The sequence below is a fragment of the Hetaerina americana genome, unplaced genomic scaffold (genome assembly GCF_022747635.1).
Source record: "Hetaerina americana unplaced genomic scaffold, ioHetAmer1.1.p SCAF_3, whole genome shotgun sequence".
Classification (NCBI taxonomy): domain Eukaryota; kingdom Metazoa; phylum Arthropoda; class Insecta; order Odonata; family Calopterygidae; genus Hetaerina; species Hetaerina americana.
The window spans coordinates 2229368-2254670 of NW_027286874.1; the positions used below are offsets into that span (position 1 = coordinate 2229368).

Genomic DNA, 25303 nt, shown 5'->3' on the forward strand with positions numbered 1-25303 from the left:
ATGCCGACGAAACTGACGCGAAAATGCGAAACGGGCCTGAATGCGATGATTTTGCGGTAATTCTCACACACCCTTCCGAAAGCACTTGCCTGTTATTCAAACGGGTGTAGCTTTCTTCGATGACTCACAAAATCAATTTTTGCTGTTAGAGTTAACAAGTAGGGATAATAGAAGGCGAATAAAACTTTCCATTGTGACACATTAATTATGATAATACTCTCGTACACTCGAATGTATTTGATCACGTGGTTACTGTTTGTTGGATCACGTACAAACGTCTTGGATGCATGATCGCTCTCAAGAGTGACTTTTCTGGCATGATCCGGCGCACTCAGGGCCAATCCAACTGGCATTTCTTAACTCAGAAATCGGATAGCAATTCGAAAGGTGAGAGACAGTGACATTCCTCCTAACTACGTAGTTCAATGAGGGCATCATTTTCCCGTTACCCCAATGCGCATACCAGAACTATTGAGAAGTTTAACAGTTCTTCGCATGATTTTCCCACGAAATACTGCTGTGGTTTGAAATAATGCAGGTGTTCCGTCCAAGCCTCGAAAAAATGTCGACGGCAAATCTAAAAAAAATATCTTGTTGATAAATAAATTCTGGTTTGCCCTCTCGGAGTTTCCTACCGGCAAAAAAATGGGACGATGGTGGGTTCAGAAGGCAAAACCCCTGAATCTAAAAGGTTAATCAATTTTGATACGAAGGATATTGGCACATGTTACAATAATCACTATATAAATAAATCACAACTATAATAGCCACTGGACTTAATGATGGAATTTCGATCGAAACTGGTCTGTCGTGTCGTATAATTAGCAAATGTTGCGAAACAAAACCCTATTCCATTATTCTCTTAAAACATTTGCCGATCGATATTTGCATCGCAGTTCAAGAGTTGAAAGAATTTTTGAGTCCGAATATGGGAGTGGGTAATTCAAAATCTTCCAAAATGTACTTTTCCTTCCATAAAATAGTTAAGTTCCGGCGAGCTCTGCGAATTTATATGTTCTGGGCATAATGCTAAAGAAGTCAGCAACATCCGGCATCTAAATTGCGGCTCTTAGCTTCGGCTAATTGTATTTATGATTATATTAGCACACTCCGAACATATTTAAAACATTTTATTTAAAACATTTATTAGACATTCCGAACATATTTAAAAAGTACTGCAAAAATAAACGAATATAATAACAATAATATACAGGTCTCAAAGTAAGTAGTTTTTAAGTTTATTTCTCACCTTCTTAAACATTCTTCCATATTTATATCTTTTTTTAATCGCGGATGCCAATGACGCAACGAGCCCCGGGATCCCACGAAACCCGCAAGGAGAGGAGGAGAGAGAAGAAGAAATGGCGGTTCTATATAAAATCGATCCCGAAGGACGCCTTTAAAAAAATAAAAAAATAATCCCGGGCACAGCCCCGGCCTCTCGAGTGTTGTCTGCTTCCCCGAGGATCCTCCCCCTCGCCATGTCGAGAGGCATGTCGGGTCTTCCCTTTGTGCACTGCTACACAGTTGGCAAGCGTGCATTCCCTCTGCTAATGCCCCAAGTATAATGCACTGCACACTCTCCACCGCGGATGAACAAGAAAGGGGAGGGGGATGGAGAAGGGGGAAGGGGCGGGGGTTAGATCCCCCCCGCAAACCCCTCCTTGCCCCCGCCCCTGAAACCCCGGCCGCCGCGCGTCGCTGTCGACAAGGGAGCGCAGGCAACCCACACAAGAGTCCAATTCTCCGAACTTTACAGCGGGGGCGAGTTTTGGCCGGAAGGGGATTCCGCCATTTGGGGCACGGCTCCACGATCCGAAAAAACCGCCTCATATCTCATCATCTCCTGTTTCACAAAGTCCCCCAGCGCATTCCCATTTTGCCCTTGGGCTTGCACATCCACATACTAGTACATGTCGGATGAGCGTATTTTTGTTCATGGACTTGCGCATATAGTGTCCCCGTCCGGTTGCAGTCGATTCCAGCCTCTGCTCCTTGATGCCTCTCCCTTTGAAATACGTATCGTCGTTGGTTCTCTTTAATTTGACGATTGGGTTAGTCGAGAAAAGCTTCTATATCTATCACTGTTGTGATTTTAGTTCAATGAATGGGAAAGTTGAACCTTAAACTTGAAATTCTCCATCCCTCACCGTGACTCCCTGATTAATTGATTCCATGGAGTCAATGGACGTCGTTAGAGAAACCCAAGTGACGTGATTTTCTGGCTCCAAGAGTTTTATGAGAAACCGCATGAAGGTTTTAGGTAAATCAACGGCTCTTCTTTTGCCTAATGGTGAGGCTAGACGGCATCATATCCACCTCTTCATACTTATTGCCAAAACAAGCTTCGGATGTGTGATTGATTACGGTAAGTTAAAAGAATTATGTAGTTCTGCCTCTCGCCTATCTATTTGTGCGGACTACTACGGATAGGAATGCATAATTAATACACTCATGTTAAAAAACTTAATTTCATCGAATAAAATTGAGTGAACTATAAAAGCATATCTACACACATACTCCCCGACCCACCTAAAAGGTGAATAGCAGGGGGAGTAGATTGAACAGTCTAAGGAATTTGCTTTGAAAATGTATACCTATGGTACTGAAACAAGTTATAATCTTGAAAGAAGAAGTTCATGAAGGCGAGGAAAATAATATAATTATTACTAGAATTATACACTCATTATGATCGTGGTGGCGATGGAAGCAAAAATATAGGCGTCCATCTTCAGCGATATACTCTTCGATGGAGGGGATTCACAGATTATAAAAATGACCCTATAAATTAATTATACACACAATTAAGGAACTTAAATTTAATTGATAGTAATGGCACTTCTGATATTCCTTAAATCACCAGAGAAATAGGAAGTATGCTTCACAAGTTTTCCAATCTCTACCGAAATAGTTTCAACCACAAAGTATCTCCGAGACAGCCAATGATGCGAGTCATTAATGTTGCCTAACATCAAATTTCCAATCATAATTTTGAAGGGTGTGTGTAATCAACGTAAAAGATGATTTTCTGACGCTGGAATTAAGACACAAAGCAACTGGTTCCGCTAAATATCTTTTCACATTTCCTAACCCTTTAAACACCATTCCTCTCCCTTATTTATCTCTAACCCTTTCCGACTGTGTGAGGGTGTATATATATACATCTACATCTACATCTACATAATACCCCGCAAGCCGCCGCAAGGGCGTGTGGCGGGGGGTGTTAGGTCACCAACCGTAAAAACGAAAAATACCACATGCAAAAAACAACACGGAAAATTACACCCCAGCAGCGCACACACTCATGCAAAACTCCCTCCATCCAATACTCATGCAAACACATACACCGCCAAACAACAAAAAACTGCACCCCAGGATACAGCACGAAAGCCATCCTAAAACACGCAAGCCAGGACACAACAAGCAAGAATGTGAAACATCACTACCACATGAAAATGCACCACAAAACACTCAACCCCCCAAAGAGACAGTAAAAGGAAGGGAATTCGACCCAACGTTGCAGGTAGCAGGAATTTCCCCCCGCCGGGAGGGAAGAGGGACTGAAAGGGAAACTTAAAAACAGATGAACAGAACACGAATGATGTCATGCGGAAAGAATGGGTTATTATAACAAAACACATAAGGTTAGTGGAAGAGCATGCATTTAAATACGACTAATTATTTTTTAGACACTGAGGGTGGCAAGTGGAATTTTTACTATCTATAATCCTACAGTTGCTATCCCGTATTGTCCGTGGGAAGAAGGAGTCCTTGAGTCGGCTAGTCCTGGCATCTATTTCCCGAATTTTATATGCATGATCCAAGCGACCAATGTATGTAGGAGTACGAATAATCTGCGAGACCTCGGTGCTGAAACATGCGGATCTGAATTTATTTAATAATTTCAGTCTTGCATTGAATCGTCTCTCTTCTAATGATTCCCACCCCAAATCCATGAGCATTTCGGTAACGCTTTGCGTTTTATCGTAGGAATTTTTTACAAAACGGGCTGCCCGGCGTTGAACCTTCTCAATTTCCCGAATGAGACCTTTTTCACTCGGGTCCCACACGCTGCATGCGTATTCTAAATGAGGCCTTACAAGAGCGTGGTAACAACGTTCCTTGACCTTTGAGTCACTTTTGCCGACAATGCGTCTAATGAATCCCAATTTTTTATTTGCTTGACCGCAGACTTTACGTATGTGAGTCCCCCAAGTTAAGTCTTTAGTGAATGTGACACCTAGGTATTTTACCGTATCAACTACTGCTAGGTCACCTCCAGCTAATTTGTAAGCAAATCCCGTTGATCTTTTAAAGAAATTTATCACTGAACATTTATTATAATTTAGAGTCAATCCCCAGTTAGAACACCATTTAGTAATGCAATCTAAATCCTGCGCTAGAATAAAACGATCCTCATCCCCAGATATCTCCCGATAGATCACCGTGTCATCCGCAAACATCCTAATGTTGCGGATGACACGGTGCATCCCCAAACATCCATATATATATATATATATATATATATATATATATATATATATATATATATATATATATATATATATATGTATAGGTTGGTTTAGCAGGTGATGGTAGAGTTCACCCAGTACTAAGCCCGACGGCGTGTGAAATTCGCATGTCAGGGTAAGTGGGCCAATTCCTTTCCCTGTGCTGGTTATGGGTTCCCAGGAAGATCTGGTAACCGTAAAATCACAAAGCTTTTGTGGAGTTGCAGGTTCTCAGAGAGGTTTGCCCGGGAATCGAACCCGGGCTCCCCAGCCAGTAGTTCAACGCTCTACCCCTGGACTACCTCAACACACATATACTACCTTGATCAAAAATTTCCCGGAATTTATTCAGAAAATTAAAAATACAAGTTTATTCATCTAAATCTATATTGTCCCCTTCAAAGTAATCCCCATCGACTGCAACACACTTATGCCAGCGCTTGATCCAATCCTCGAAACATTTTTTATATTCGGTTTTCGGTATGTCCATCAGTGCTTCCTGCGATTTTTCCATTACTTCCTCTCGGCTGCTAAAACGCGTTCCCCGTAATGGTTTTTTAACTCGATTGAACAGAAAGAAGTCACAGGGAGCCAAATCAGGTGAATTCGGTGGCTGTTGGATGGTATTTGTTGCATTTTTCGTCAAAAAATTACGAATAATGATAGCACTGTGCGACGGTGCGTTATCATGGTGCAAAATCCACGAGTTTTCTGCCCACATTTCTGGTCTCTTTCGGCGAATTGCTTCACGCAAACGTCTCATAACGCCCAAATAATACTCTTTGTTTACTGTCTGGCCTTCTGGCAAAAATTCATGATGCACTACACCGTTGTAATCCATGAAAACCGTCAGCATTGCCTTCTTTTTTGACTGAAAACGACGTGGTTTTTTTGGTCTCGGCTCATTTGGTGAACGCCATTCACTTGCCTGATGTCTGGATTGCGTGTCGTACTCATAAACCCACGTCTCGTCTCCAGTAATGATCCTTTTGATGAATGTGGGATCGGATTCAGCCTCGCAAATCATGTCTTTTGCGACGTCAACACGGTCTCTTTTTTGCATGAAATTGAGGTCTTTTGGCACCAACTTTGCTGCTACACGACGGAAACCCAAATCATTAACCACAATGTCTTGGGCGGATCCATAGGCAATGTTCAAGTCCTCCGCTATTTCTCTGATGGTTAATTTGCGGTTATTGACCAACATTTCTTTTACTTTATCAATTTTTTCACCGACTTTCGATGTCGATGGTCTGCCACTGCGTTCATCATCTTCGATTGACTCACGACCACTTCTGAACCGCTCGTGCCACTGGTAAACGACCGTTTTTTTAGAGAATCGTTGCCGAAACACTTTTCCAACATTTCCAACGTCCGTGCGCCACTAAATCCGTTTTTTACGCAAAATTTAATACAAGTTCGTTGTTGCAAATTTAAATCCATTTCTGAAATTGTAAAAAATCGCCAACACACACAGAGATAGATGTACTCTTGGCTACGTAACTTTTGCAAATGTCAAGTTATGACACTAAGATTTAAAGGGAATATCAACAACAGATGTACCAATTTAACAAAAAAAACAGAACTCAAATCGGAACGATGGGAGCGCCACACGGTGGTTATTCCGGGAACTTTTTGATCAAGGTAGTATTTCATGTGTCGATTTCATTCCTTCCAACGTTTAGCGAATGAATATATATATATATATATATATATATATATATATATATATATATATTCATTCGCTAAACGTTATATATATATATATATATATATATATATATATATATATATATATATATATATATATATATATATATATATAGGACCATGGAAAATAATTTTCAGAGGCAACTAAACAGAGGAGAAATCTCTATTGTTGCCTGTAAATTTAGACAAAAATTGCTGCTTCTACCAGAGTTCGTATAAATCCGGGACAAATCAAATTTAAAACAGAATGAAAATTTTCGTAAAAATAAACAGAGCTGAACAACAATGAGTACATGGTACTTCCCTAAAAAACAACGTCTACAGCAATATGAGTGCATCAGAAGGTTCAAAAGAACGATAAAGGAACATGCAAGGAAATGCCTTGATCTTGCTTCACCCGTTGGCGTGGGTGGCGGTGGTCGTCAAATGGTGGCGACAATGGCGTCTGACATCGGGGCGAGTGCGATGTCACGTCGAGAGCATTAAAGTCCAGCATCACCGATAAGACAAACAATATTTCGGGGCGGGTGGCGGAGAAGGGGAGAGCAGAGGGGGAATTGGGGAGTGGAAGGATAAGCGAAAAGAGTTAGGTGGGGAGGAAGTTGGCAGGGTTAAGGGAAGGGGGAATGGATGGGAAGAGGTTGAAAATTGATGTGCCTAAGTTGTCTGCATTACCTTAGGGGAACGGGGGGGACGGCGTGAAGTTGGGAGAGAGGGGGCGGGCGTGCGTTGGCACACCCACGTCTCCCGTATGCACAGCTAAAGAAACATTGGCGTGACTCGCACGCTCCCGAGCAATGCAAACTTGAGTTTCCAGTCTTATCCTCCACTGATGACGGTAATCTTTTGGATTCACTTGATGTGTATTATGTCGACGTTATATATTATGGATACTACCATTTGATACGTCGAGAGAGTTATTGGTATAAATCTTTCAATGTTTTATCTAAGGTTTTTTCCAATAGCCAAAATTCAGCAATTTTTAGATAGCCTAGAAGTTAATTCACGTCTTTGCTTCAGTTGAACTTAACTAAAATATAGATAGAATGAACCTGGAAGTCGTCAACTGCTTGATAAATTATTAAATATACTATTTTATATGTAATGGAAGCGATAACAGCATGACAGATACACTTACTGTCCAATCCGGTTCCTTTCTTTCAATAATATCTGTCAGCATACTTGTGTCGAGTTCATTTTTGGTGTATTTCACAACGTGATAATAGAAGAAACTATGTGAAATTCAACAAAAAGTGGGCGTTATAAACCTAAGATTCCTTGATTGATTTATAGCCCTGTGCTTCCACGTTTGGTTACCTGCGTCATTATTCTCTCCCAATTGCTAATTTTGGCATGACCTAACAGCTCTTCTATCCAAAATGAATCCTTTCTCATGAATTTCATTTTTGCTACAGGTCCAAAAGTGCTTAATCTATTTAGAGGGTATGCTGAAATATCCCCAACATTTATATAGTTTAGAGCAGGACGTAGCAAGGGGAGCCACAATCGCCCAACTTCAGGTTTAGGAAAACCCGATAAGCTCTTCCGCGCCTCGCAAAGGCGCTCGTTGGTTGTGTGGTGGATGACGTCGTTTGGTGACCAAGCGTCAGAGATCGGCGGGGGACGACCTTCGGGAGCGAGCTTGGGTGCGCCCCGCATCCGATAATCCGGCCTCGCCCGCGAGAGGGAGCTCGCGGAGGTAGGGGAGGAATAGTTCCCTCTTCCACTTCAATGACAGGAGTACTACGAGTGGGGATTAGCCAGTACTTGGAGCGGAAATTGGGAATAGGGGAGGGAGGGTGGGAGATAAGGGGGAGGGGATATATTGGGGGGGAGGGTGTGAGGGAAGGCGGCATTTGGTTGGTTGGCGATGGAATGTCGCCGTCAAACCCCCATCCCACTCCTCCCGAACCCCCGCCCACTCACCCTCCTCCCCATCCCCTCCCCCTTGGAGACATCTCGAAGGCTGGGCTCGGCAGCATTCGATAGTTCGGTGACGGGGAGGTAGGGTTTGGGGAGGGGGAAGGTGGAGGGGGGGGGGGCGGCGGTCCCCGCCAATGGAGAGACGAGGAAGCGCCGGAGAGCAGCGGGCCGGGTCGCGTCCTCCCCCCTAGCATGCGGAGAGGGAGGCGGTCGTGTTGTGCGGAAAAATCGCATCATTACCTCCATGGCTTGGCTCCGGCACTGCCGTGCGCGACTTAAAGAGTTCTCATGGGTTCGCCTCCCCAAAAGGAATCATAAAGAAACGAAATCCACGAGAATAGCGCTGAATTTCGAACGGTAAAGGAAAGAATCGTACTTTGTTTCATACATTTAGTATTACTCAACACGCATTTCGAAGTGTCGAATTTAATTGCGAAAAAAAATTTCAGAAAAACCTGCAATTATTTACTGCTCGTATTTTTATTTCATTTCTAACATTATAAGGGGGATATCCTCAATAGAAATCCTTCGCACCAACGGAGAAAAAATGAAAGTATGAACGTGCAATTTGGCGACGGCGTGGCAGTTGAGATAGAGAGAGAAAGTTGACTTTAGGAGGAATTTTTAAAAACATTATAAATTTCTAAAATAAAATGTAGAGGCATCACACGAAGAAGAATACGAATAATGAGTACATCTTGCAGCAAAATAGTATTTGCCGAAAACACTGTCCAGCTTCGGAGGTTATAAATACGAGTAGAATGAGCGAAAAGGAGATTTTGCTGCGGAAGCAGAATAAAGAATGACGGATGTGGTCCATTGGTTAAATAGCTCAGGCTTGTAGAGCTTTCTTGCAAACATTTTTCATGGGCGGTGAGACATGGGTATCTATCAAATCAGCTGGCAGGAGAAGATGGGATGCATCAAAGATGCAGTTCCCTGGAACGCTAAAGAAGGGAAAATTGCAGGATTTTATAATTAAAGAGGAGGTTATAAGATAATGTGAAATACCACGAATAAAATAAGTTAGTATTTTCTTACAATTTCTTTAACTGTAGTCTTTGGCCGACATATTTTGGATAGAAATAGTTTTAAAGTTTGGATTTTTTAATTGCTTTAAAATTACCGGTGGAATTCAGTGCAAAGGGAACCATGTACATGATGCGTCAAACTCTCCTAACGGCAAGAATGTCCTCGAGGAGTCTTGCATTTTGTCTTCAACTCTGTTCATACATGTATAGTGCACCTAAATTTTCCAGGTGGACTTTTGGCCTTAGCTTAGCCCAGGCTGCGTGACTTTACGGGTACCAGATCTTTTCGGGAATTCATAGGCGCCATAGGGAAAGATATTGGCTCCCCTTATTACCCTGATGTGTGAATTTCACACATCATTGGGCGTAGTTTAAGGTGGACCCATGCAAGCGAAAAAGATTTATTGCATTAGTACATAGTATTCTACTGGATTTGGGCAGGTTTTTGACAGACCCTGGGGCTACACACTCCTAAGCCCCAACTAATATAACCAAAATTTCCTTAAACATATTTCAATATATAATAAAAAATCAATTTTTAGATCTGCATACTTTCCAACTCCTTTAATTTTATTGAAAATGCCTATTATTTTTCTCCATCTATCTCAATTTCCCCGCATTTCACCTTTTATCACCACCCTCAGCATCCCATTGTCTCTCAGCATCTCATGAAACCACTCCCTAACCTACCTTCTCCGAGTTTCTCCCAAAATCCCGCTTTTCTCCTATACATTGGATAGAACTTCCATTCCGCCCATTATATTTTTTCCGTTCTCCTCCACACCTGCACCTCAAAGGTCTCCATTATGCGCTCATCCTCCTGCCTCGAAGACCAAGTTTCCGAGGCGTACAAAACTGCGCCTTATATTAAATTATTCACTTGTGTTTTCTTTAAGTCTGCACATAAGATGCCTGCCATCAACTCCTGCTTCTTGTTAACCCTTCCTTCCCTAACGAAATCCTTCTCCTAATGTCCCTGCAACCATAACCACCCTCATCCAAAACGCAATGTAAAAAGGTAAAATGTTCTACGTGTCCCAGTTAATGTTCCCCAAATTTAATGTTTATTTTAACACTAATATTTCTTGTAAGTCGCTTTGCCTTTAATTTTCTCATGATTATATCTCATCCCATTCCATCAAACCGATTCTAAAGTGTGTTTAAGTAATCATTCTAATCTAGAAAAACATTCATTTAATCAAACAAGCACCTTAATTAACACGGAGAGTGCACTTTTGATTGGGTATATAAAACAGGTGCGAATTTGATGAAGATAGTTATGTTTTTACATGTAGTAATAGTTTTACTTAATTTGTTGTACTTCATCTTTTCTCTTAATTTGATCACGCATTAAAAATTAAGAATTCAATGAGCTTTCTTGGGTTAATCATACATAACAATCAGTCTGGCCCACCTCGGCAGAAGAGGGTGCATGCCCATGTGGTAGTGGAATGTCGCCGTCTTACTTTTCAAATCTTTCTTTTAATTACTTACTTTTTAACTTGCACGTTCATGGATAAGTTGTTACTTCATTCTAAGTTGCATGTGTATGCTAGTGGATAGTATTTGTATTTGAATGCGTGTAAGTTGAAAGGGATTTTGCATGAATGTATACGTCACTGTGGATGTAGTTTTGCATGGATGTGTTGATTTTGCATTATTTAGTTTTGCATTAGTTAGTTTTGCATTAGTTAGTTTTGCATTTGCATTAGTTTGCGTAGTTTTGCTCTCTTTTACGGGTGGTGACCTGACACCCCCCGCCACACGCCCTTGCGGTGGCTTGTGGGGTATTATATAGATGCAGACGAAGAGGGAATTGAACACCATCAAGCTCTGAAAGAACATCGATTCTGTCGGAAGATGTAACAGAATGAGACGTATTTGTTGTTTACTAGATTTTTCCTAATATAGAAAGAACAGTTTAGCAATTCCCCTCATTATACTCATCATTTAGGCATGGAGTGCAAGGAGCGGAGAGGGATTCGTTTACCACAGTCTGAGGAAGAATTGAATGAATCACTTCTCATAGAACTCAGAAATATTCGTGTGTTGGGGGATATGCAAGGTGTTGAATCGAGTTTAATACAAAACCAATAAGGAAAAATATTAACACTGAGCATTTGTGGCCTATACTGATAATGAGATAAAAGACAAAGTTCTCTACTTGAACGGTAAGAAAACAAATCTAAACAATGACTGAAAGTCTTATACATATGACATTTTATATGATAAATTGTGTATTCTTTGAATAAATGCATGAAATTAAATAATTTAATGGAATGACATAAAGGTATTCATACTTCAAGTAAAATAGCATTTTTAGAGGGAAATTTGTGAATAAATAGGAAGTTCACACCAACAGAAAATAAAACGTAACGTATGCTTATTCCTTTGGTATCATGCACATACACAAGAAGTCATTGTTACCGGAAGTCATTAAGGGAATGCTTCACTCTTGAGGTAATTGATTTTGTTGTAAGCCGTAAGAGTTCTCCGCTGAAACCCAGGTGAGATAAGGTTAAAAAAAATGCGTTAATGGATTGTGTGTGACATGAAAAAGCATCTTAGGCGAGCGCTGTGGAAAGGAATTTTCTGTTCTCGAGGACAAGAGGACTCTGGATTCACCAACATGAATGATGTGAGGGCGAAAGGAGTTGAGGAGGAGGAGAGGGAGTCGTTTCGAATTAGGTCGGAAGTTGTGGATGATTCTCGAGAGGATAGGAATATGAAATACATAGAAATGGAGCACGGGCTCTCCTCCGGAATGGGACGAACGCGGGGGCGCGTGTGCTACGGCTAATGTGGCATCGGGAGGAGGCCAAGCTCGTCATTTTTTCGTTGCCCGTACTCCAGCAGTGTGCCTGCCACCATTGCTCACCGGGAGAGTGAGCCTATCATCATTCCACGCCAACTGGCCGAAATCCTTATGTCCCACTGACTTGGCGAAATGAATGGAGGCGATCCTTGGAGATCCGCCGCCGCCGGGGCCACTCTTTGAGGAAAAATGATGAAGGGAGCAACGGAACGGAGGAGGAGGGAGGCGCTGAGAGGAGGTGGAAATGAATGGCGAAAGTAATAGTGCCCTCGTGACGCCCATTTACAAATAACCGTTCTCCCGTTCATTTCATCCCTCCCTCTCTTCGTTGGGGCTTTTCGGAGGGCGTCAATGGGGAGAGGGTGCGTGCGGGGGGGGGGGGGGATTGAGGAGGAGAGTAGGAGTGGAGTGGAGTGGAGCGTAGGAGGATCTCTGGCGCGCACAATTCACTCTGAAGTTCGCGTCCGGGCGACTGGTGAAGGGGGGGTGGATGGGTGGGAGGGGAAAGACAATAAGGAATTGAATAACGGAATGCGCATGCAATGGCGGTTTTGGTCTCGATCGAGGCTGGGAGAAGAGACGAGGGGAGTGGGACAGAGGCAGGAGGCAGAGTGGGCGGAAGAGGAGGCAGGGGGAGTGGGCTGGGGAGAGAGTGGGACGGAGAAACAGGAGCGGTGAGGAGCGTAAGAAAGGCGGCGAGAGGGGGGAGGGAGGGAGGCATGGATTCGGGGAGTGCCGAAGGGGGTAGGAGGGGAGATTTATAGGAGGGGGCAGTTTCGGGGAGAAGGGAGGAGGGCGAGACGGCCCCTCTGCGATGGCATGTCGCTCAATAAAGAGGACCGGAGTGGGAAATGCGGTCTGTTCGTGTGTGTGTTTGAGAGCGGGGCGTGGAAGGATGGAGTCGGAGGGGTGGGGTGGTGGCCCTTTGGCTCTGTGGGGTCGTAAAGACGCTCTCCTTTCGAACGGGAGGGAGCGAAAGGAGGGGCGAACCGGTAGCCAGGGCAACGTCGCCGCCACGAGGGGCAGGTTGGTATGTTCGCCGCTTCTCGCCGGAGTCGTCGGCTGGAGCTTGTCCCATTCGGTCGTTGAAGTCTCCGCCACCCCCTTCCCCCTACCACCCGCTCCCGCCCCCTCCATCTCTCTCCCTCTCTCTCCCAACTTCCCCTACCCCCGCTACTCGATAGGCGGGTGTGCTTCCTCCCTTCGAGGGCTGACGTTTGGATGCGATCGAAATAATTCTTAGGTAACCAAGAAGCAACTTCAGACGCGGTGAGTGGAGGAATTGTTGCGAGTGGCTCAAGCACGCTCAAATCCCGAATAGTTAGTAATTTTACTTTTTGACTCCTTATTTAGCTATTCGAAACCATTTTGATAGATTTAGAGCTCCCCTGGAAGGTTTTGCTTGAAATATTGTTCAGGTAATATTTGAGAGAAATTAGTTTTGCATCCTCTCCAAACATAAACCTCCTTGGCTGTTATGCTAATCGGATAATCAACCTTTGTCTAGCGAAACCGTTCCCCAAATAATAATTTCATATTCTCATGAATCGATTCCGGAGATATGTCCTAGTGTTTTAATAGGGGTTTTATCCAATAGGCAACTTTTTCTCACAATCCCTTCTTTAGAGGTTTCGAAACATATAGGCACTCATCTAATCCTAAACTGTACCGAAATAGGTTTTGAAACAATTAACGGAATGTTAATTGATTCAAATAGGGTGCCACCATAAAATTATTTGTTTAATTACAAAGCGATTGCTTACGAAACTGTTTCAGTTATAAATGCGAATTACGTAGTTATTGATTTCTCACTTCCTCCTGCAACTCGCAATGTCTAGGGATAAAAAATGAAATGAAGGGCCTTCAAAACACGTACAAATGGTTTATTAAGAATTTAAATCACTCTGGTTCTATTATGCTAACATTCTTTTGCTCTAATCAGTATTTGAAAAAGGTAAGTTTGAAAAAGATTTTGATGCGGTTGTACAGATTTCGATTGTGATACGTATTAGACGAGAAGCAATCTAAACAAAACAAAGGTTATAAGGCTTTTGATAAAAAAGGTTGATCAAATCAAAAGTTTAAATAGAAGGGCAAAAAATTAAGCAGGCGGAAGAGTTTACCTTTTCTGAAGTTTTCGGTTAAAGTTTAAGAAAGTAATATGTAGGCATAAGAAGATGTATTTCGTTAGGCTAAGACATTTTACAAGGGTCGTCAAAACTTTGATAAGAAGCGTGATTCTGTACGGCGCCGAAATATGGTCGTTGGAATAAGGTGGTAGGCGTAGATTGTCAAGTTTTTAAATGTGAGTGTGGAGAAGGATGAAAAGGGTAAAATGAATGATAAGGACTAGGGGAAGTACTAAGCATGCTGAGAGGGGAGGAAAGGGGATTGTTGGGAGAAATCCAAAGGAGACAGGGAAGCCGGATTGATTGGCAATGCTGAAGAATGTGATGGGATAATATAAGGCAAACAAGGTAGAGGGAGGTAAAGGAAAAGCTTGCGGGACGGAATAAAGGGAGGAAGGAATTACGACAAACAGTTCATTGTGGTTTGAGGCATCAGGTTGTGTTTTGTTAGACGAGGCGATACGAACGTATTGGTGCTGAGTCTGTTTCTATGCGAAGCCCACCTTAAACAAAAGACTGTCAAATAAAAATGTGGCTTTATAACAGTTCTTAAGACGAGAACTTAACTATTAACTAGTAGCTATTATTTGACCTAAAACTGAGGCATCTCCGAAATTTAATATTTTTTGATATTCGAAAACTAATATTTAAGAGAAAGAGTTATGTTATATGGAAATTTCACTTTTGCAGCAAATTGAAATTATTTAAAAATAGAAGAGTGAAAATTTTCTTTCCTGGAGCATTTTAGCAATGCATAATGTTTCAGTGGCGTCTAAAAAGTGTTGGACTTTCGTTGTGAAATAAAATATTGCCAATTTATTTTATGTCTGATTCACCGCTTTTCATTAAGAAAAGATTAAGTACTCGTATTTTTTATGATTCTAAGGATTACTATTAAAATTATCAGTATTTGTACTCGCAACAATACTTTAAAATAAAATATTATCAACATTCTCAGTTTTTTATGTTCCAAAAGATGGTAAATCTACCAAAATCCCTACGCTAAATAAATAAACTTTATCTGATACGACAATGAAAATTACGCGAACCATGAAGATTTTGCTCATTGGTTGATGGGAAAAGAAGTTATTAAAATTGGTTTCTTTTCTCTCGTTTTCATTGCTCTCGGAATGCTTTTAAAAACACAGTAATGCAGTGGAGGTATTGGAAACTCATTCCTCGAATATGATACCGATTTTGAAGTGTATCTGAGCAATTTCCAAATGTGGTTCACTCTTTTCCTCCTTACGGCAAAAAATTCTCCAACTCTGAAGAGAAGCCCGACATGCCATTTGAGATGCCACAATCTCTTTTCTCTTGGCAACATGGTATTTGAAAACTTCCACGCCATTCTTGTCACTACGGCGAAAAAACTGTTGCCTATTAAATCTTTGTTAAAAACCCCTGAATGTATTTATTCACAACCAAAATCCTCGAATAGGGAGACAAACAATTTTATTATTCCTGTCGCATGAATTAAATAGTTATGCTCCTGCACCTGGGTGCATTTCGAAAATTTAACTTTTTTAAATATCCTATCATATTCTCAATGCGAAAGCCGCAATTCTCCAATCGATGCTCTTATATAAAATTCCTCAATTATTTTTTATTTCTCCACAATAAAAGCTATCAGCGACAATTTCACCGATTTAGCTGCATAAAGTTTTCCTAACCTTACATAACGTATATGATTCCATGTGAGGTCAACCATAATTGTATTTAAACCAAAATAGAGAATAGCTTTGACCATCTGTGGTATTAAGGATACTCAAAGGAACTTCAGATATAAGCTCTCCATTGATTTCAAACCATTAGTATTGCAGGCCGATGGAAGGTTAACGTCAAATCAAAATTGGGCATAGCCCAAGTTAATCCAAGGAATTCGACCATTATGCTTCCATTACTTCTTCTAAGTTTTAGTATGGTAAAAATGTATTGCGGAGGGAGGACGGTTGAAACATGATGAGCAATCGATGATTATTCATGAATTCATTTTCGGAGGCTCCGATCCTTTCGTCAGACGAGAACGGTTTTATCAACCCCTTATCAGATTTACATACATCTTTAGATTCCCTCGCTATAATTAATGCCCTTTGATGTTCAATTCCCCACCCCATGAGGACAAAATTATTTCACATTAAATACTGCTGTAGAAACTTTTCATAATAATCACCTATCACAAGGATTACAATAAAATGCGGCAGATACCGTAACAGTAACTTTTAACGGAGTCATCGGATAATATGCATTTAAATGCAACAATTTCAGAGTATAAAGATCATTCGCCTTGGCCGGTATTCGAAACCAAATCCCTCAACGTCCCGCCGAGTGCTTTAGCCAGTTGAGCTATCTACTGCTAATCCTCGTACTATTACGCCTACGAATGCCTGTGATATTGAACCATATGTACGATATTTTGCCACAAAATCTTGTTCGTTGCTGATAGCTTTACTGGCCAAAGCACTCGACCGGACATCGAGGAATCCAGGTTTGAATCTCGGTCAAAGCGAATGATTTTTACACTCTGAAGTTTTTGCATTATAATACCATAAGGATGTTTACACTCATTTGATCTCCTGTAAGCTCAAGTATTGATATGCATGGTGATACTTTTATCCATTGAGATGAAATCCATGAAAACTTTATTGACAATGTCAATCCATCAAGCTTCACCTCTCCGCAGGTAAAGCCATACTGACCATCTTTTGGAACTCATTGGGTCCAGTCTACGGCAATTTCCTTGAATATCAGAGAACAATCACTAGCCAGTAGTGCTCTGAAATGCTGAAAAACAAACCTAAACCAGCTTTCAGGAGCAAAGGTCGTTGACTCTTGGCAAAAGGAATACTTTTTTAGCATGACAACGCCCGCCTTCATACGGCCCAGCTGACCCGTAATAAGCTTCAAGATTTGGGTAGGGAGGTCCTCCTACCTCATCCCGCGGTCTAGACCTTGCTCCGTTTGATTTTTACCCCTTAGGACCGCTCAAAGACGCTTTACGAGGTGAAAGATTTGCCAACAACGAGGGAGTCAAGGAAGCAGGGCAAAAGTGGCTTCGGGGCTAACCCAAAAACTCTTTTCCAAGGGAACTAAGAAGCTACAAGAAAGATGGGACGAGTGCATAAACGTTAAGGGTGAATATGTTGAAAAATAGCCCAAATATTGTAAAAATCCAATAAACTCTTCTTGAGTTATAGCCATTTGCCTACTTACTTATTGAATGACCCATCGATCCTCTTGTTTTATTCGACCTTGCGAAGATGTAAACGACACCATTGACAAGTGTTTATCGTAGTTTTTGTGATTTGCATCGAACTATCCATATTTTCATCCTTAATCCAAGTTCTTATCTAACTATTCTAGTCAGTGATGCTATTTCTGTTTCATTCACTAAGGACTTGGGCCTTGGACAATATAGAGAAAAGATGTGTCCCGATTAAACCAAACCTCCCTCTCTTTTCCAATTCCCTCCTCTCCAATTCCGATGTGCCCGTCTCCCCGATCTTTTCGTAAACTGTAGTGGTAAGCGATATCTTTCAACGGATGACCATTTCATTCACACAATAAGGCCTCGCGAAAATCGAAGTGAAGGGGATCGAATTGAAATAAGGAGAGTAACTTATTCAAACGAATGCTTTCCATGAAAATGTAAAACCAATAATATGATTCAAGAAGGAACAAAATGAATGAAAGCTGGTAATTACTTTATATTAGTTCCAGTCAAACTGTTAATGAAATAATGACTGGTTCTATGCTTCACGAATTAGGATCTCGATAGATCGCTGCCTAAATGCAACTCTTCAAGGGGAGAGCAGCTCACTTCTACTTCAGTCGAATTACATTGATATTCGGCCAAAAAAGAAGGCATATGACTACGAGCCTCGTGTCAACCCTGAGAGTGGAATGACTGAGTTATTTCAGTTACTTGGTTTTTGCTTCCAGCGTTTGTGGCCTAGCAATTCGGTGGCCGATTACGTACAACGTTCGACTGTTGTCTGGAGGATTTAAACCGGATTGACGCCTCTAAATAACCAAACTGTGCTATTTTTTAATAGGCCTTCCCGGGAAACCGTTGTCGGAGGAAGGAACAGACTCCCTCCCCTACATCGAATGTGTGGGATTCACACACTGCGAGTCTTAGTACGAGATACCCACGCTTATCGAAACCCAACTTCAAGAAAGTTGATATTGAGGTTCCTAAGGTCTGTTTATATTTACTATTTAGTGTGTGTTCCAAACGTAATGCAATTAAATTTCCCGCGCCGCTCTTATTCGTTGGAGTGGGATCAAACCACTTGGAGTAGGTGGGAGGGATACTAAGCTTTGCCGCAAAACCGGTCTCAGTGCTCTCCAAGCTGTGGAAGCGGCAGAACGTCAGTTATTGCAAGCTTCTGCGCGCCGACCGTGCCACGAAAGACCAATCGAGTGGAAATTTCCTGAAGATAAAGTTTTCCTTTAGCCGTAAAGGGTTTTTACACCACTGTATGTACGGAGGAAAACATTAAAATTGGCGTGGTTATAATCGGGAAAAGTTAGTACCCCACCAGTGATCAAACACACATTCAAAATTGTAAGACACTCACAAAATGTAAACCACGTTGGGCTAACCAGTGTGACTGTGTTTTTATAGATTCCCGAATCTGGATCCTGGTAACAGGATTAATTTCCTCGTAAACCAATTTGGGAAATTCGAGTGTGATTTTGTAAGAGAATGTGCTTTCATATCGTCAAACCAAAGTAGGTCGATTACAGCGGCTACCTAGGCACTCCATGGCGCATTTGAAAACTAAAGCCTCGCAGACTACGCTCTGAAGCTCTCGGGCCGGCTCCCACCAACGCAGTCCGAAGTGAGACCGACTAGTGGCTCGAATCGAGGAGTCAGAAGGGCCGGGAGAGGGGAAGCGATAATGGCTGGGAGGGACAATGGCGAGAGCGCTTACCTTAGCTCGGTGCTATGTCTCGCTTGGATGGCCTTCGTCCTTCTGTCCACCCGGAGGATGCCTTCGGACGGCAGCGGTGCACTGCCCTCGCACTCCGCGACCTCTACGCCGTGGGCACCTGCCCCACTGAGGCCACGCCTAGAGAACGCCTCGGCGAGAGGGAATGGCCAAGGTGACTGTGAGCACTCTGGGGGTTGTTTTCGGAGGCATGGTCGGGCACTTGACATCCCGGGTACAATTTCATGCTCGCCTGGACCCTCATAGGGCTTCTCATCACTCCGAAGTGAGAGGACGGAATCCCGGCGGCACTAAAAAAGGCTTGGGAGTGTTCCCTTATGTCAGCTTGAATTAACAAAAGACTCCTCGAAAGCCTTTATGTTTAAAAAATGAATTAAACGTGATAGAAATCACCTATAAAAAACCACAAATCATTGTGCAAGATTTATTTTATCCTCGATGGAACACCCAAATGACTGATTCTTTCTTTAAAAATAGATTGCCCTAAAAATCAAATGGGGAGTGTAGTTATCAAGCACCAAAACTATTAGGTAAGATTAATTTTGCGGCAAATCAAGGAAATTAAATTTACTATAGTAATTACAACGAGTGAATAGAAATTCTAAAGTGTTATGCAACATTAAGAAATTCACACATTTCCCTATTCTTCATCTGAAATCAAGCCAACGGATAAATGATCTGGAATTTATGTATTACATTAAAAACTCGAGTGAAGATAAACTCGACAAATGTATTTAAAACACTATTTACCAGTGAAGATGATGGCAAAGTAATCCCCTAACATTAATAATAATGACATATCATTAAATTAAGTAAATATAGCTACGAAGCCAAGGATAGAATATTGAAATAGGACAGGATGAACTTTATGACCGTCTTTTTTTCGACAAAGGAAGAGCTAAAAGATAAAAAAACAAACAACTCTGAATGCTCTCATTCACTCAAGCATGGCTTTTATTAGCAACAAAATAGGATTGAAAGACAAAAAAGTACAAAAACATTCGAGACAATAATTTAATTAACTTCCCTATCCGAACGTATCTAATAGGTACTTGACTAGATATATTAATATATGTATTTGTATATATATATATATATTTCACTGCATTGCTTTCAACAGTTGTTTCTTCTTTCTAAACTAACGAAAATAAAAAAGAAGAGAAGAGATCATATTTTCTTATAACCCGTCGATACAATTGGCAACACATTTCTCATGGACAACGACACTGGAAATGATGCGACTATCACAATAGTTCATGCAAATTCTGGAGACAAACATTCGTATGCAAATGAACATGGCTGTTCCCGACAACCCAAGAGATGCCCCTCCACCACTGGACAATGAATGGTTACTTAAGGAGTGAAACCCGGTGCTGGGGATACGGGGAGCGTAATCGGCGCCGTGGAAGCGTTGATGGGGAGAGGATAGGAGGAACATTACACATGTGACCGACGAAACTTCTCGGACACTCACTTGATCGCCAAATCGGCAGGTTTCCGGACTGCAGCCATTGGCACGTTACAGAGTTTCCAAATGTTTTAAATACTGTTCGAGTCCACTCACGCGTAGGGTAGTGGTCCACGTAATCGATTAGGAAGCGGAATGGCGACATGCTCATTATTAATTTCAGGATTCATTCATTGAATAGGCCGGACATTTTCACCACTAATGCGTACTGACCGTGGGCAATGCGCACGTCAACTATCCGGTCATGGAAACTCAACATTGTTGCATCGGCAACCACAAAATAACAACAAAAGGAACGATCTGGAATGAAAGGCTGCGTGAAACACTACGATGACTTTCAAACAGTTCCAAAATATTCCTCTTCACGCTTTATACGAGAACGGGAAGGTGATATGATTCATTCCACAAATAATACTGAACGATCCCTCAAAACTTGCGCCGGAAAGTGAGCGAGGCTCTTTAGTGTTTCGCCCATTCTCTTTGAAGGAAATCCTCGCACTTCCACGCCAGACTCCTCCGTTCTTCCTTTAGCGATTGACTTTCGGTCTTGCGCGGCAGCTAAGACGCCTCCATGAGACGGCCGAGGGATGTGGATGATGATACACTTTGAGGCTCTCCCCCGCCCCATGCCCTCCTGCCTCCCGCCCGCCCACCGTGGGGGCAGGAGGGACTCCGCCTCTCTTAGCCGCGGCTCACAGACCCGGCCGCTCTACCGTGGAGGCCACCTCGGAGGTCCCTCCGTGCAGCGCGCGCCTTCGCCTGGGCCCTCCGGGGGTCCCACCGGAGGGCCCCCGCAGTGCGCGAGTCGGGGTGGGAGCCCGTGGACTTCGAGGGTCGCCGGGGGTGTGGGAGGCCCCTCGGCGGCCGACGCGGCCCACGGGTGCAGGGGTCAGTAGAGGTCGCTGAACTGGAGGGCCTGCGAGGCGAGGTCCTCGGGGGCCACGTGGTGCGAGGAGGAGGGCGTGGGCGGTGGGGGGCAGAGGGCTTCACCGGCGGGACCTCCCAAGTGCGGCGGTGGCGGCCCCGCCTGCCCCGGGGTCGTCGGCTGGTGCTGCATGTGCGGGTGCGTGGGACCCCCGGGGGCGGAGTGGTCCGAGGGTGGCGATGGGGGACATGCGGGGGCGGCACCGCCCTGCTGCTGGCTCTCCTGCCGCATTATGTTCCGCCTCCACTTGGCTCGTGCGTTCTGGAACCATACCTGGGGACGAGAGCGACGGTGAGGATGAGGAGTTGTCCACTGTCCCCACTGGGCGGACACCGCCCCTAATCATAACACGCTCACCAGCGTGCTTCCTTGTGAACCTTCGCAATGATGCGCCACTCACGAGATGCACTGAATTATTACTAAATATTTTATCCAGATAAACATGATTAACAAAACATTTTTCACATTCCATAGCTCAAATTATTCAAATCCAAATGATTACGGACAGATATGAGCTCAGATGGATAGGCATCGCCATCAGTCACTTGGTGAAAATATTAAGCAATAAGTAAATTTAATTAAATCTATTTCCATTCTCACTTGAATATTTTTTATTCCACGACATGAGTATTAGTAGTTTTGAGGGGAGGCGACCGAGAGCTAAGGTCATTTGCGCCATAGGGGATGGACAGGAAAGGATGAAGGGTGGAGAGAAACCCGGCGTCGGCATTAGCCTACTCTTTACGAAAGGCGCCAAGGGGTCCGCAGTTTAACGTCCCATCCGACGGACGGCGTACTCACTCAAAGTGCCCTCCACAAAGCATCTCAAGTAGGGATCGAGATACCTCTGAAAAATATCCACGACATGAATTAAGCATAAACTTAAAGGATGGCAATGCTAAACTGTAGCCGGGTTTTGGAATCGGTGTAAACAGATAAAAAATTAAAGTTACCCAAGACAGACATGATAGGTTTTATTCACTTCGAATTGAATCAATCATTCCAATGTCATAACAGAGTTCGAATGGGTACATTAAATAAGAGAATCTGAGAATCAATTCCAGAAAAAATGTGAGAAATTAATATTTAAAAAAAAAAGTAATCTACCGGTTAAGGTAGGTTTTGGATGGAGACAACTACCAACTAAATATTTTGTGGCTCCTAACAAAACACAATCCAGCAACCTACTCTACATCAAGTCCCTCTTCATCTCTGAGTACTTCCTTCCTACCTTTATCCCGTACAACATCCCTATCCTATTCCTGCCCTTTCCTTGTTTGCCTAACATTCTCCCCTCTATTACAGTCATCAACATTATATTCGTCCATTTTGATTCTGTTATGAAATCAGTTCATGGATTTTCATCTCGCTATGCATTAAGTACTCACATGATTCATGAACTTTACGCGTGATTCAACTCATGAATTTGCATGTCTCTTGGGGATTAACTCTTGCTTCGACACTAAGGTATACAAAATGTAATAATACGCAGTCATTGCGTTAAAAAAAGCATAATTCAATTAGTAATATTCCAATATCATGCATGGATACTTCGAGAGATTAAATTATTCATCTCTTGGTTTCCCCATTAATATTCTCGGGGTAATTTATCTTGGTTTTACTGAGATTGAAGGTCGTGTTAGGAGTTAAAGCCAATTAATTCTGTTAGTATTGGAGTCTAGGATACTCATTTCTAATCGGGTAATCTAATATATCGATGAAGTGTGAATATCTCAGCATTGGTTTTTGAGTGGCGTGATGCTTTTGTCAGGAAATAAATAAGGGTAAAGAAAATTGTTAAGTCATCTATGGATGTAGAAGAAGAATAAGTATTCAATCATAAGCAAATGAAGAAATGTAACGGAAGTGGGAATATTCAAAGAACTACGAGGTGTACCAAGATGCCAGCTTAGGGATGAGGGTCAAGGGGTGTAGGAGGGAGAGTGATAATAATAGATGCTTTCAAAGAAGACAATATAATGATTTGAAGAGAATTGCAGGAGTCCACTTCAGAGAGGGCAGGCAAGGAGGAAATCTGCAAAGCTTCCTGCGATGCCAATACAGGCAATAAACTTGAGTATCTTACACTTTTCTCGAACTATTTTTGGCCCTATTAAAAGCCGTCCCCAGCCCTGGCCATCTAATGGCAACGCTGAGGACTCGGTGATTACTATTAATGCCCTTGGCCTTGATTTTACTCCACGTGCCTGAAGGAACTTCCGTATTTATTTATTAAATAACCTCGTCATACCTACTTTTTCCTTTTTGCTACTATTCACAAAATCAGCGGATCTCCTCTGGACAAAACCTGATTTATTAGTTAACTTTTTCACGAATATATTCCAAAATACTTGCTGCACTGCTTCTAAAGATAAGATGGAGTTGATTGGCCATGTGTTGCGTATTCGGGAAAAGATGCCTGAAATTTCAGCATATATAATGAGTCCTTTATGGGAAAGATTGCGAATATAGGTGTCCTCACTGTAAAGACATGCAACGTGGAATATCCCGTCGTTGACCTGCATACATCACCCACCTGCAGGACCCTTTTGGAGAGGCCAGTCTTCTGCGCCAATTGCTTGAGGTCCTTGGCGTCCGGGTTTTGGTTGATGGCGAAGTATGACTTCATAGTCCTCAGCTGGTGGTGCTTGAAGGAGGTTCGCATGCGCTTGGTCCTCTGCTGCCCCCCCGAGCCACCCTGGCCCATACCCCCCGGCGAGGTCACCGATGAGGAATCGAAGGCAGCCAACTGTTCGATGGCCGCTGGGGGCAGGTCCCCTGGGTGTAACATCTCTGGTCCACGAAAGGAAAAACTGTGAACTACAAAGGATTTCCAACCTATTTCCTTTGGCAAATGGCCAAATGGCAGACTTCTTGTAGAAAAGAGGTCTAACATATTAGTCATAATAGGTGGTACAACTCCAGTGTTTTTTTCTTATTTTTTTGTACTGAAGATGCTAGTCAATAAACAGGGGCATGAATGGAAGAAAAATGAGGTAAGATTAAATTAGCACAAAGCACATGTAGCCCATGATAACCATCGCGTCTGATTTTAAGAGGCGTAATGAGTGGACGAGAAAGAGATCATAAATGATGTTGAAAGAATGCGTACTCATGTAAAAATTAGCACTTCCGCTTCGCGGGAGAAATAAGGATCAGATAAATGAAGTTAGATATCTCCGGAAGACGCCAGAGAATGTGGAGACGGCGTTGAAACTGCTGACCGTGAAGATATAAAATAAATTCAACATTTCTCTTAGTACCACGGACATAAGGGGCCCAGAATTTAATGCAAATCCGTAACGGTGTGAAGAATTCATGGCATAAAAAACGCTTAAAATATTCGACCCCGAAAACTGTATTAACATTAATTAAGAAATAAAGAGATTATATTGAAATGAATCTTGAAGTAATTTGAATTTCAATTTTAACGGTCACCGGTATAAACAGAATGAAACCGTAAAAATTACATTAAGAGGTAAACAAATAATCAGTCTAGAAAATTTAATTAATAATTTAATCATTTACTTAATGTCAACTATGTGCAAATGCCACAGCAAAAGGTAAGAATGCCATAATTAATTTTTAGGAAATGAAAACTGTAACACTAGTCAAAATAAAGGACTTAAAGAACATGTAATCAGAGTTGCATGAAAATTGACGCTAACTCTTGCCGTTGATTTCTCCTGGTAATAATACTAATGTATAGGACGGTTACCGCAATCAGCCTGAAAATTAAACCGTCAAATATCAAAGACAGGGAGCGGTCTTCAAGGCACCACTGACTGACATCCATATACATATTTCCCTTTTTCGTAATTGTTTCAGCTCCC

The 25303-nt window shown here is 42.4% G+C and overlaps 1 protein-coding gene across 1 annotated transcript in view; it reads right to left on the reverse strand.

Moving 5' to 3' along the window:
* Positions 1 to 20085: 20085 nt before the first annotated feature.
* Positions 20086 to 25303, reverse strand: part of LOC139691038 (LIM/homeobox protein Lhx9-like) — a gene marked incomplete at its 5' end in the record, with an annotated part of 42538 nt that continues 37320 nt past the window's right edge. Inside the window, 2 exons of the mRNA XM_071588758.1 lie at positions 20086 to 21743; positions 24007 to 24263. Of these exons, the coding sequence (XP_071444859.1) occupies positions 21435 to 21743; positions 24007 to 24263 (566 nt within the window). The remainder of the gene's footprint in view (positions 21744 to 24006; positions 24264 to 25303) is intronic.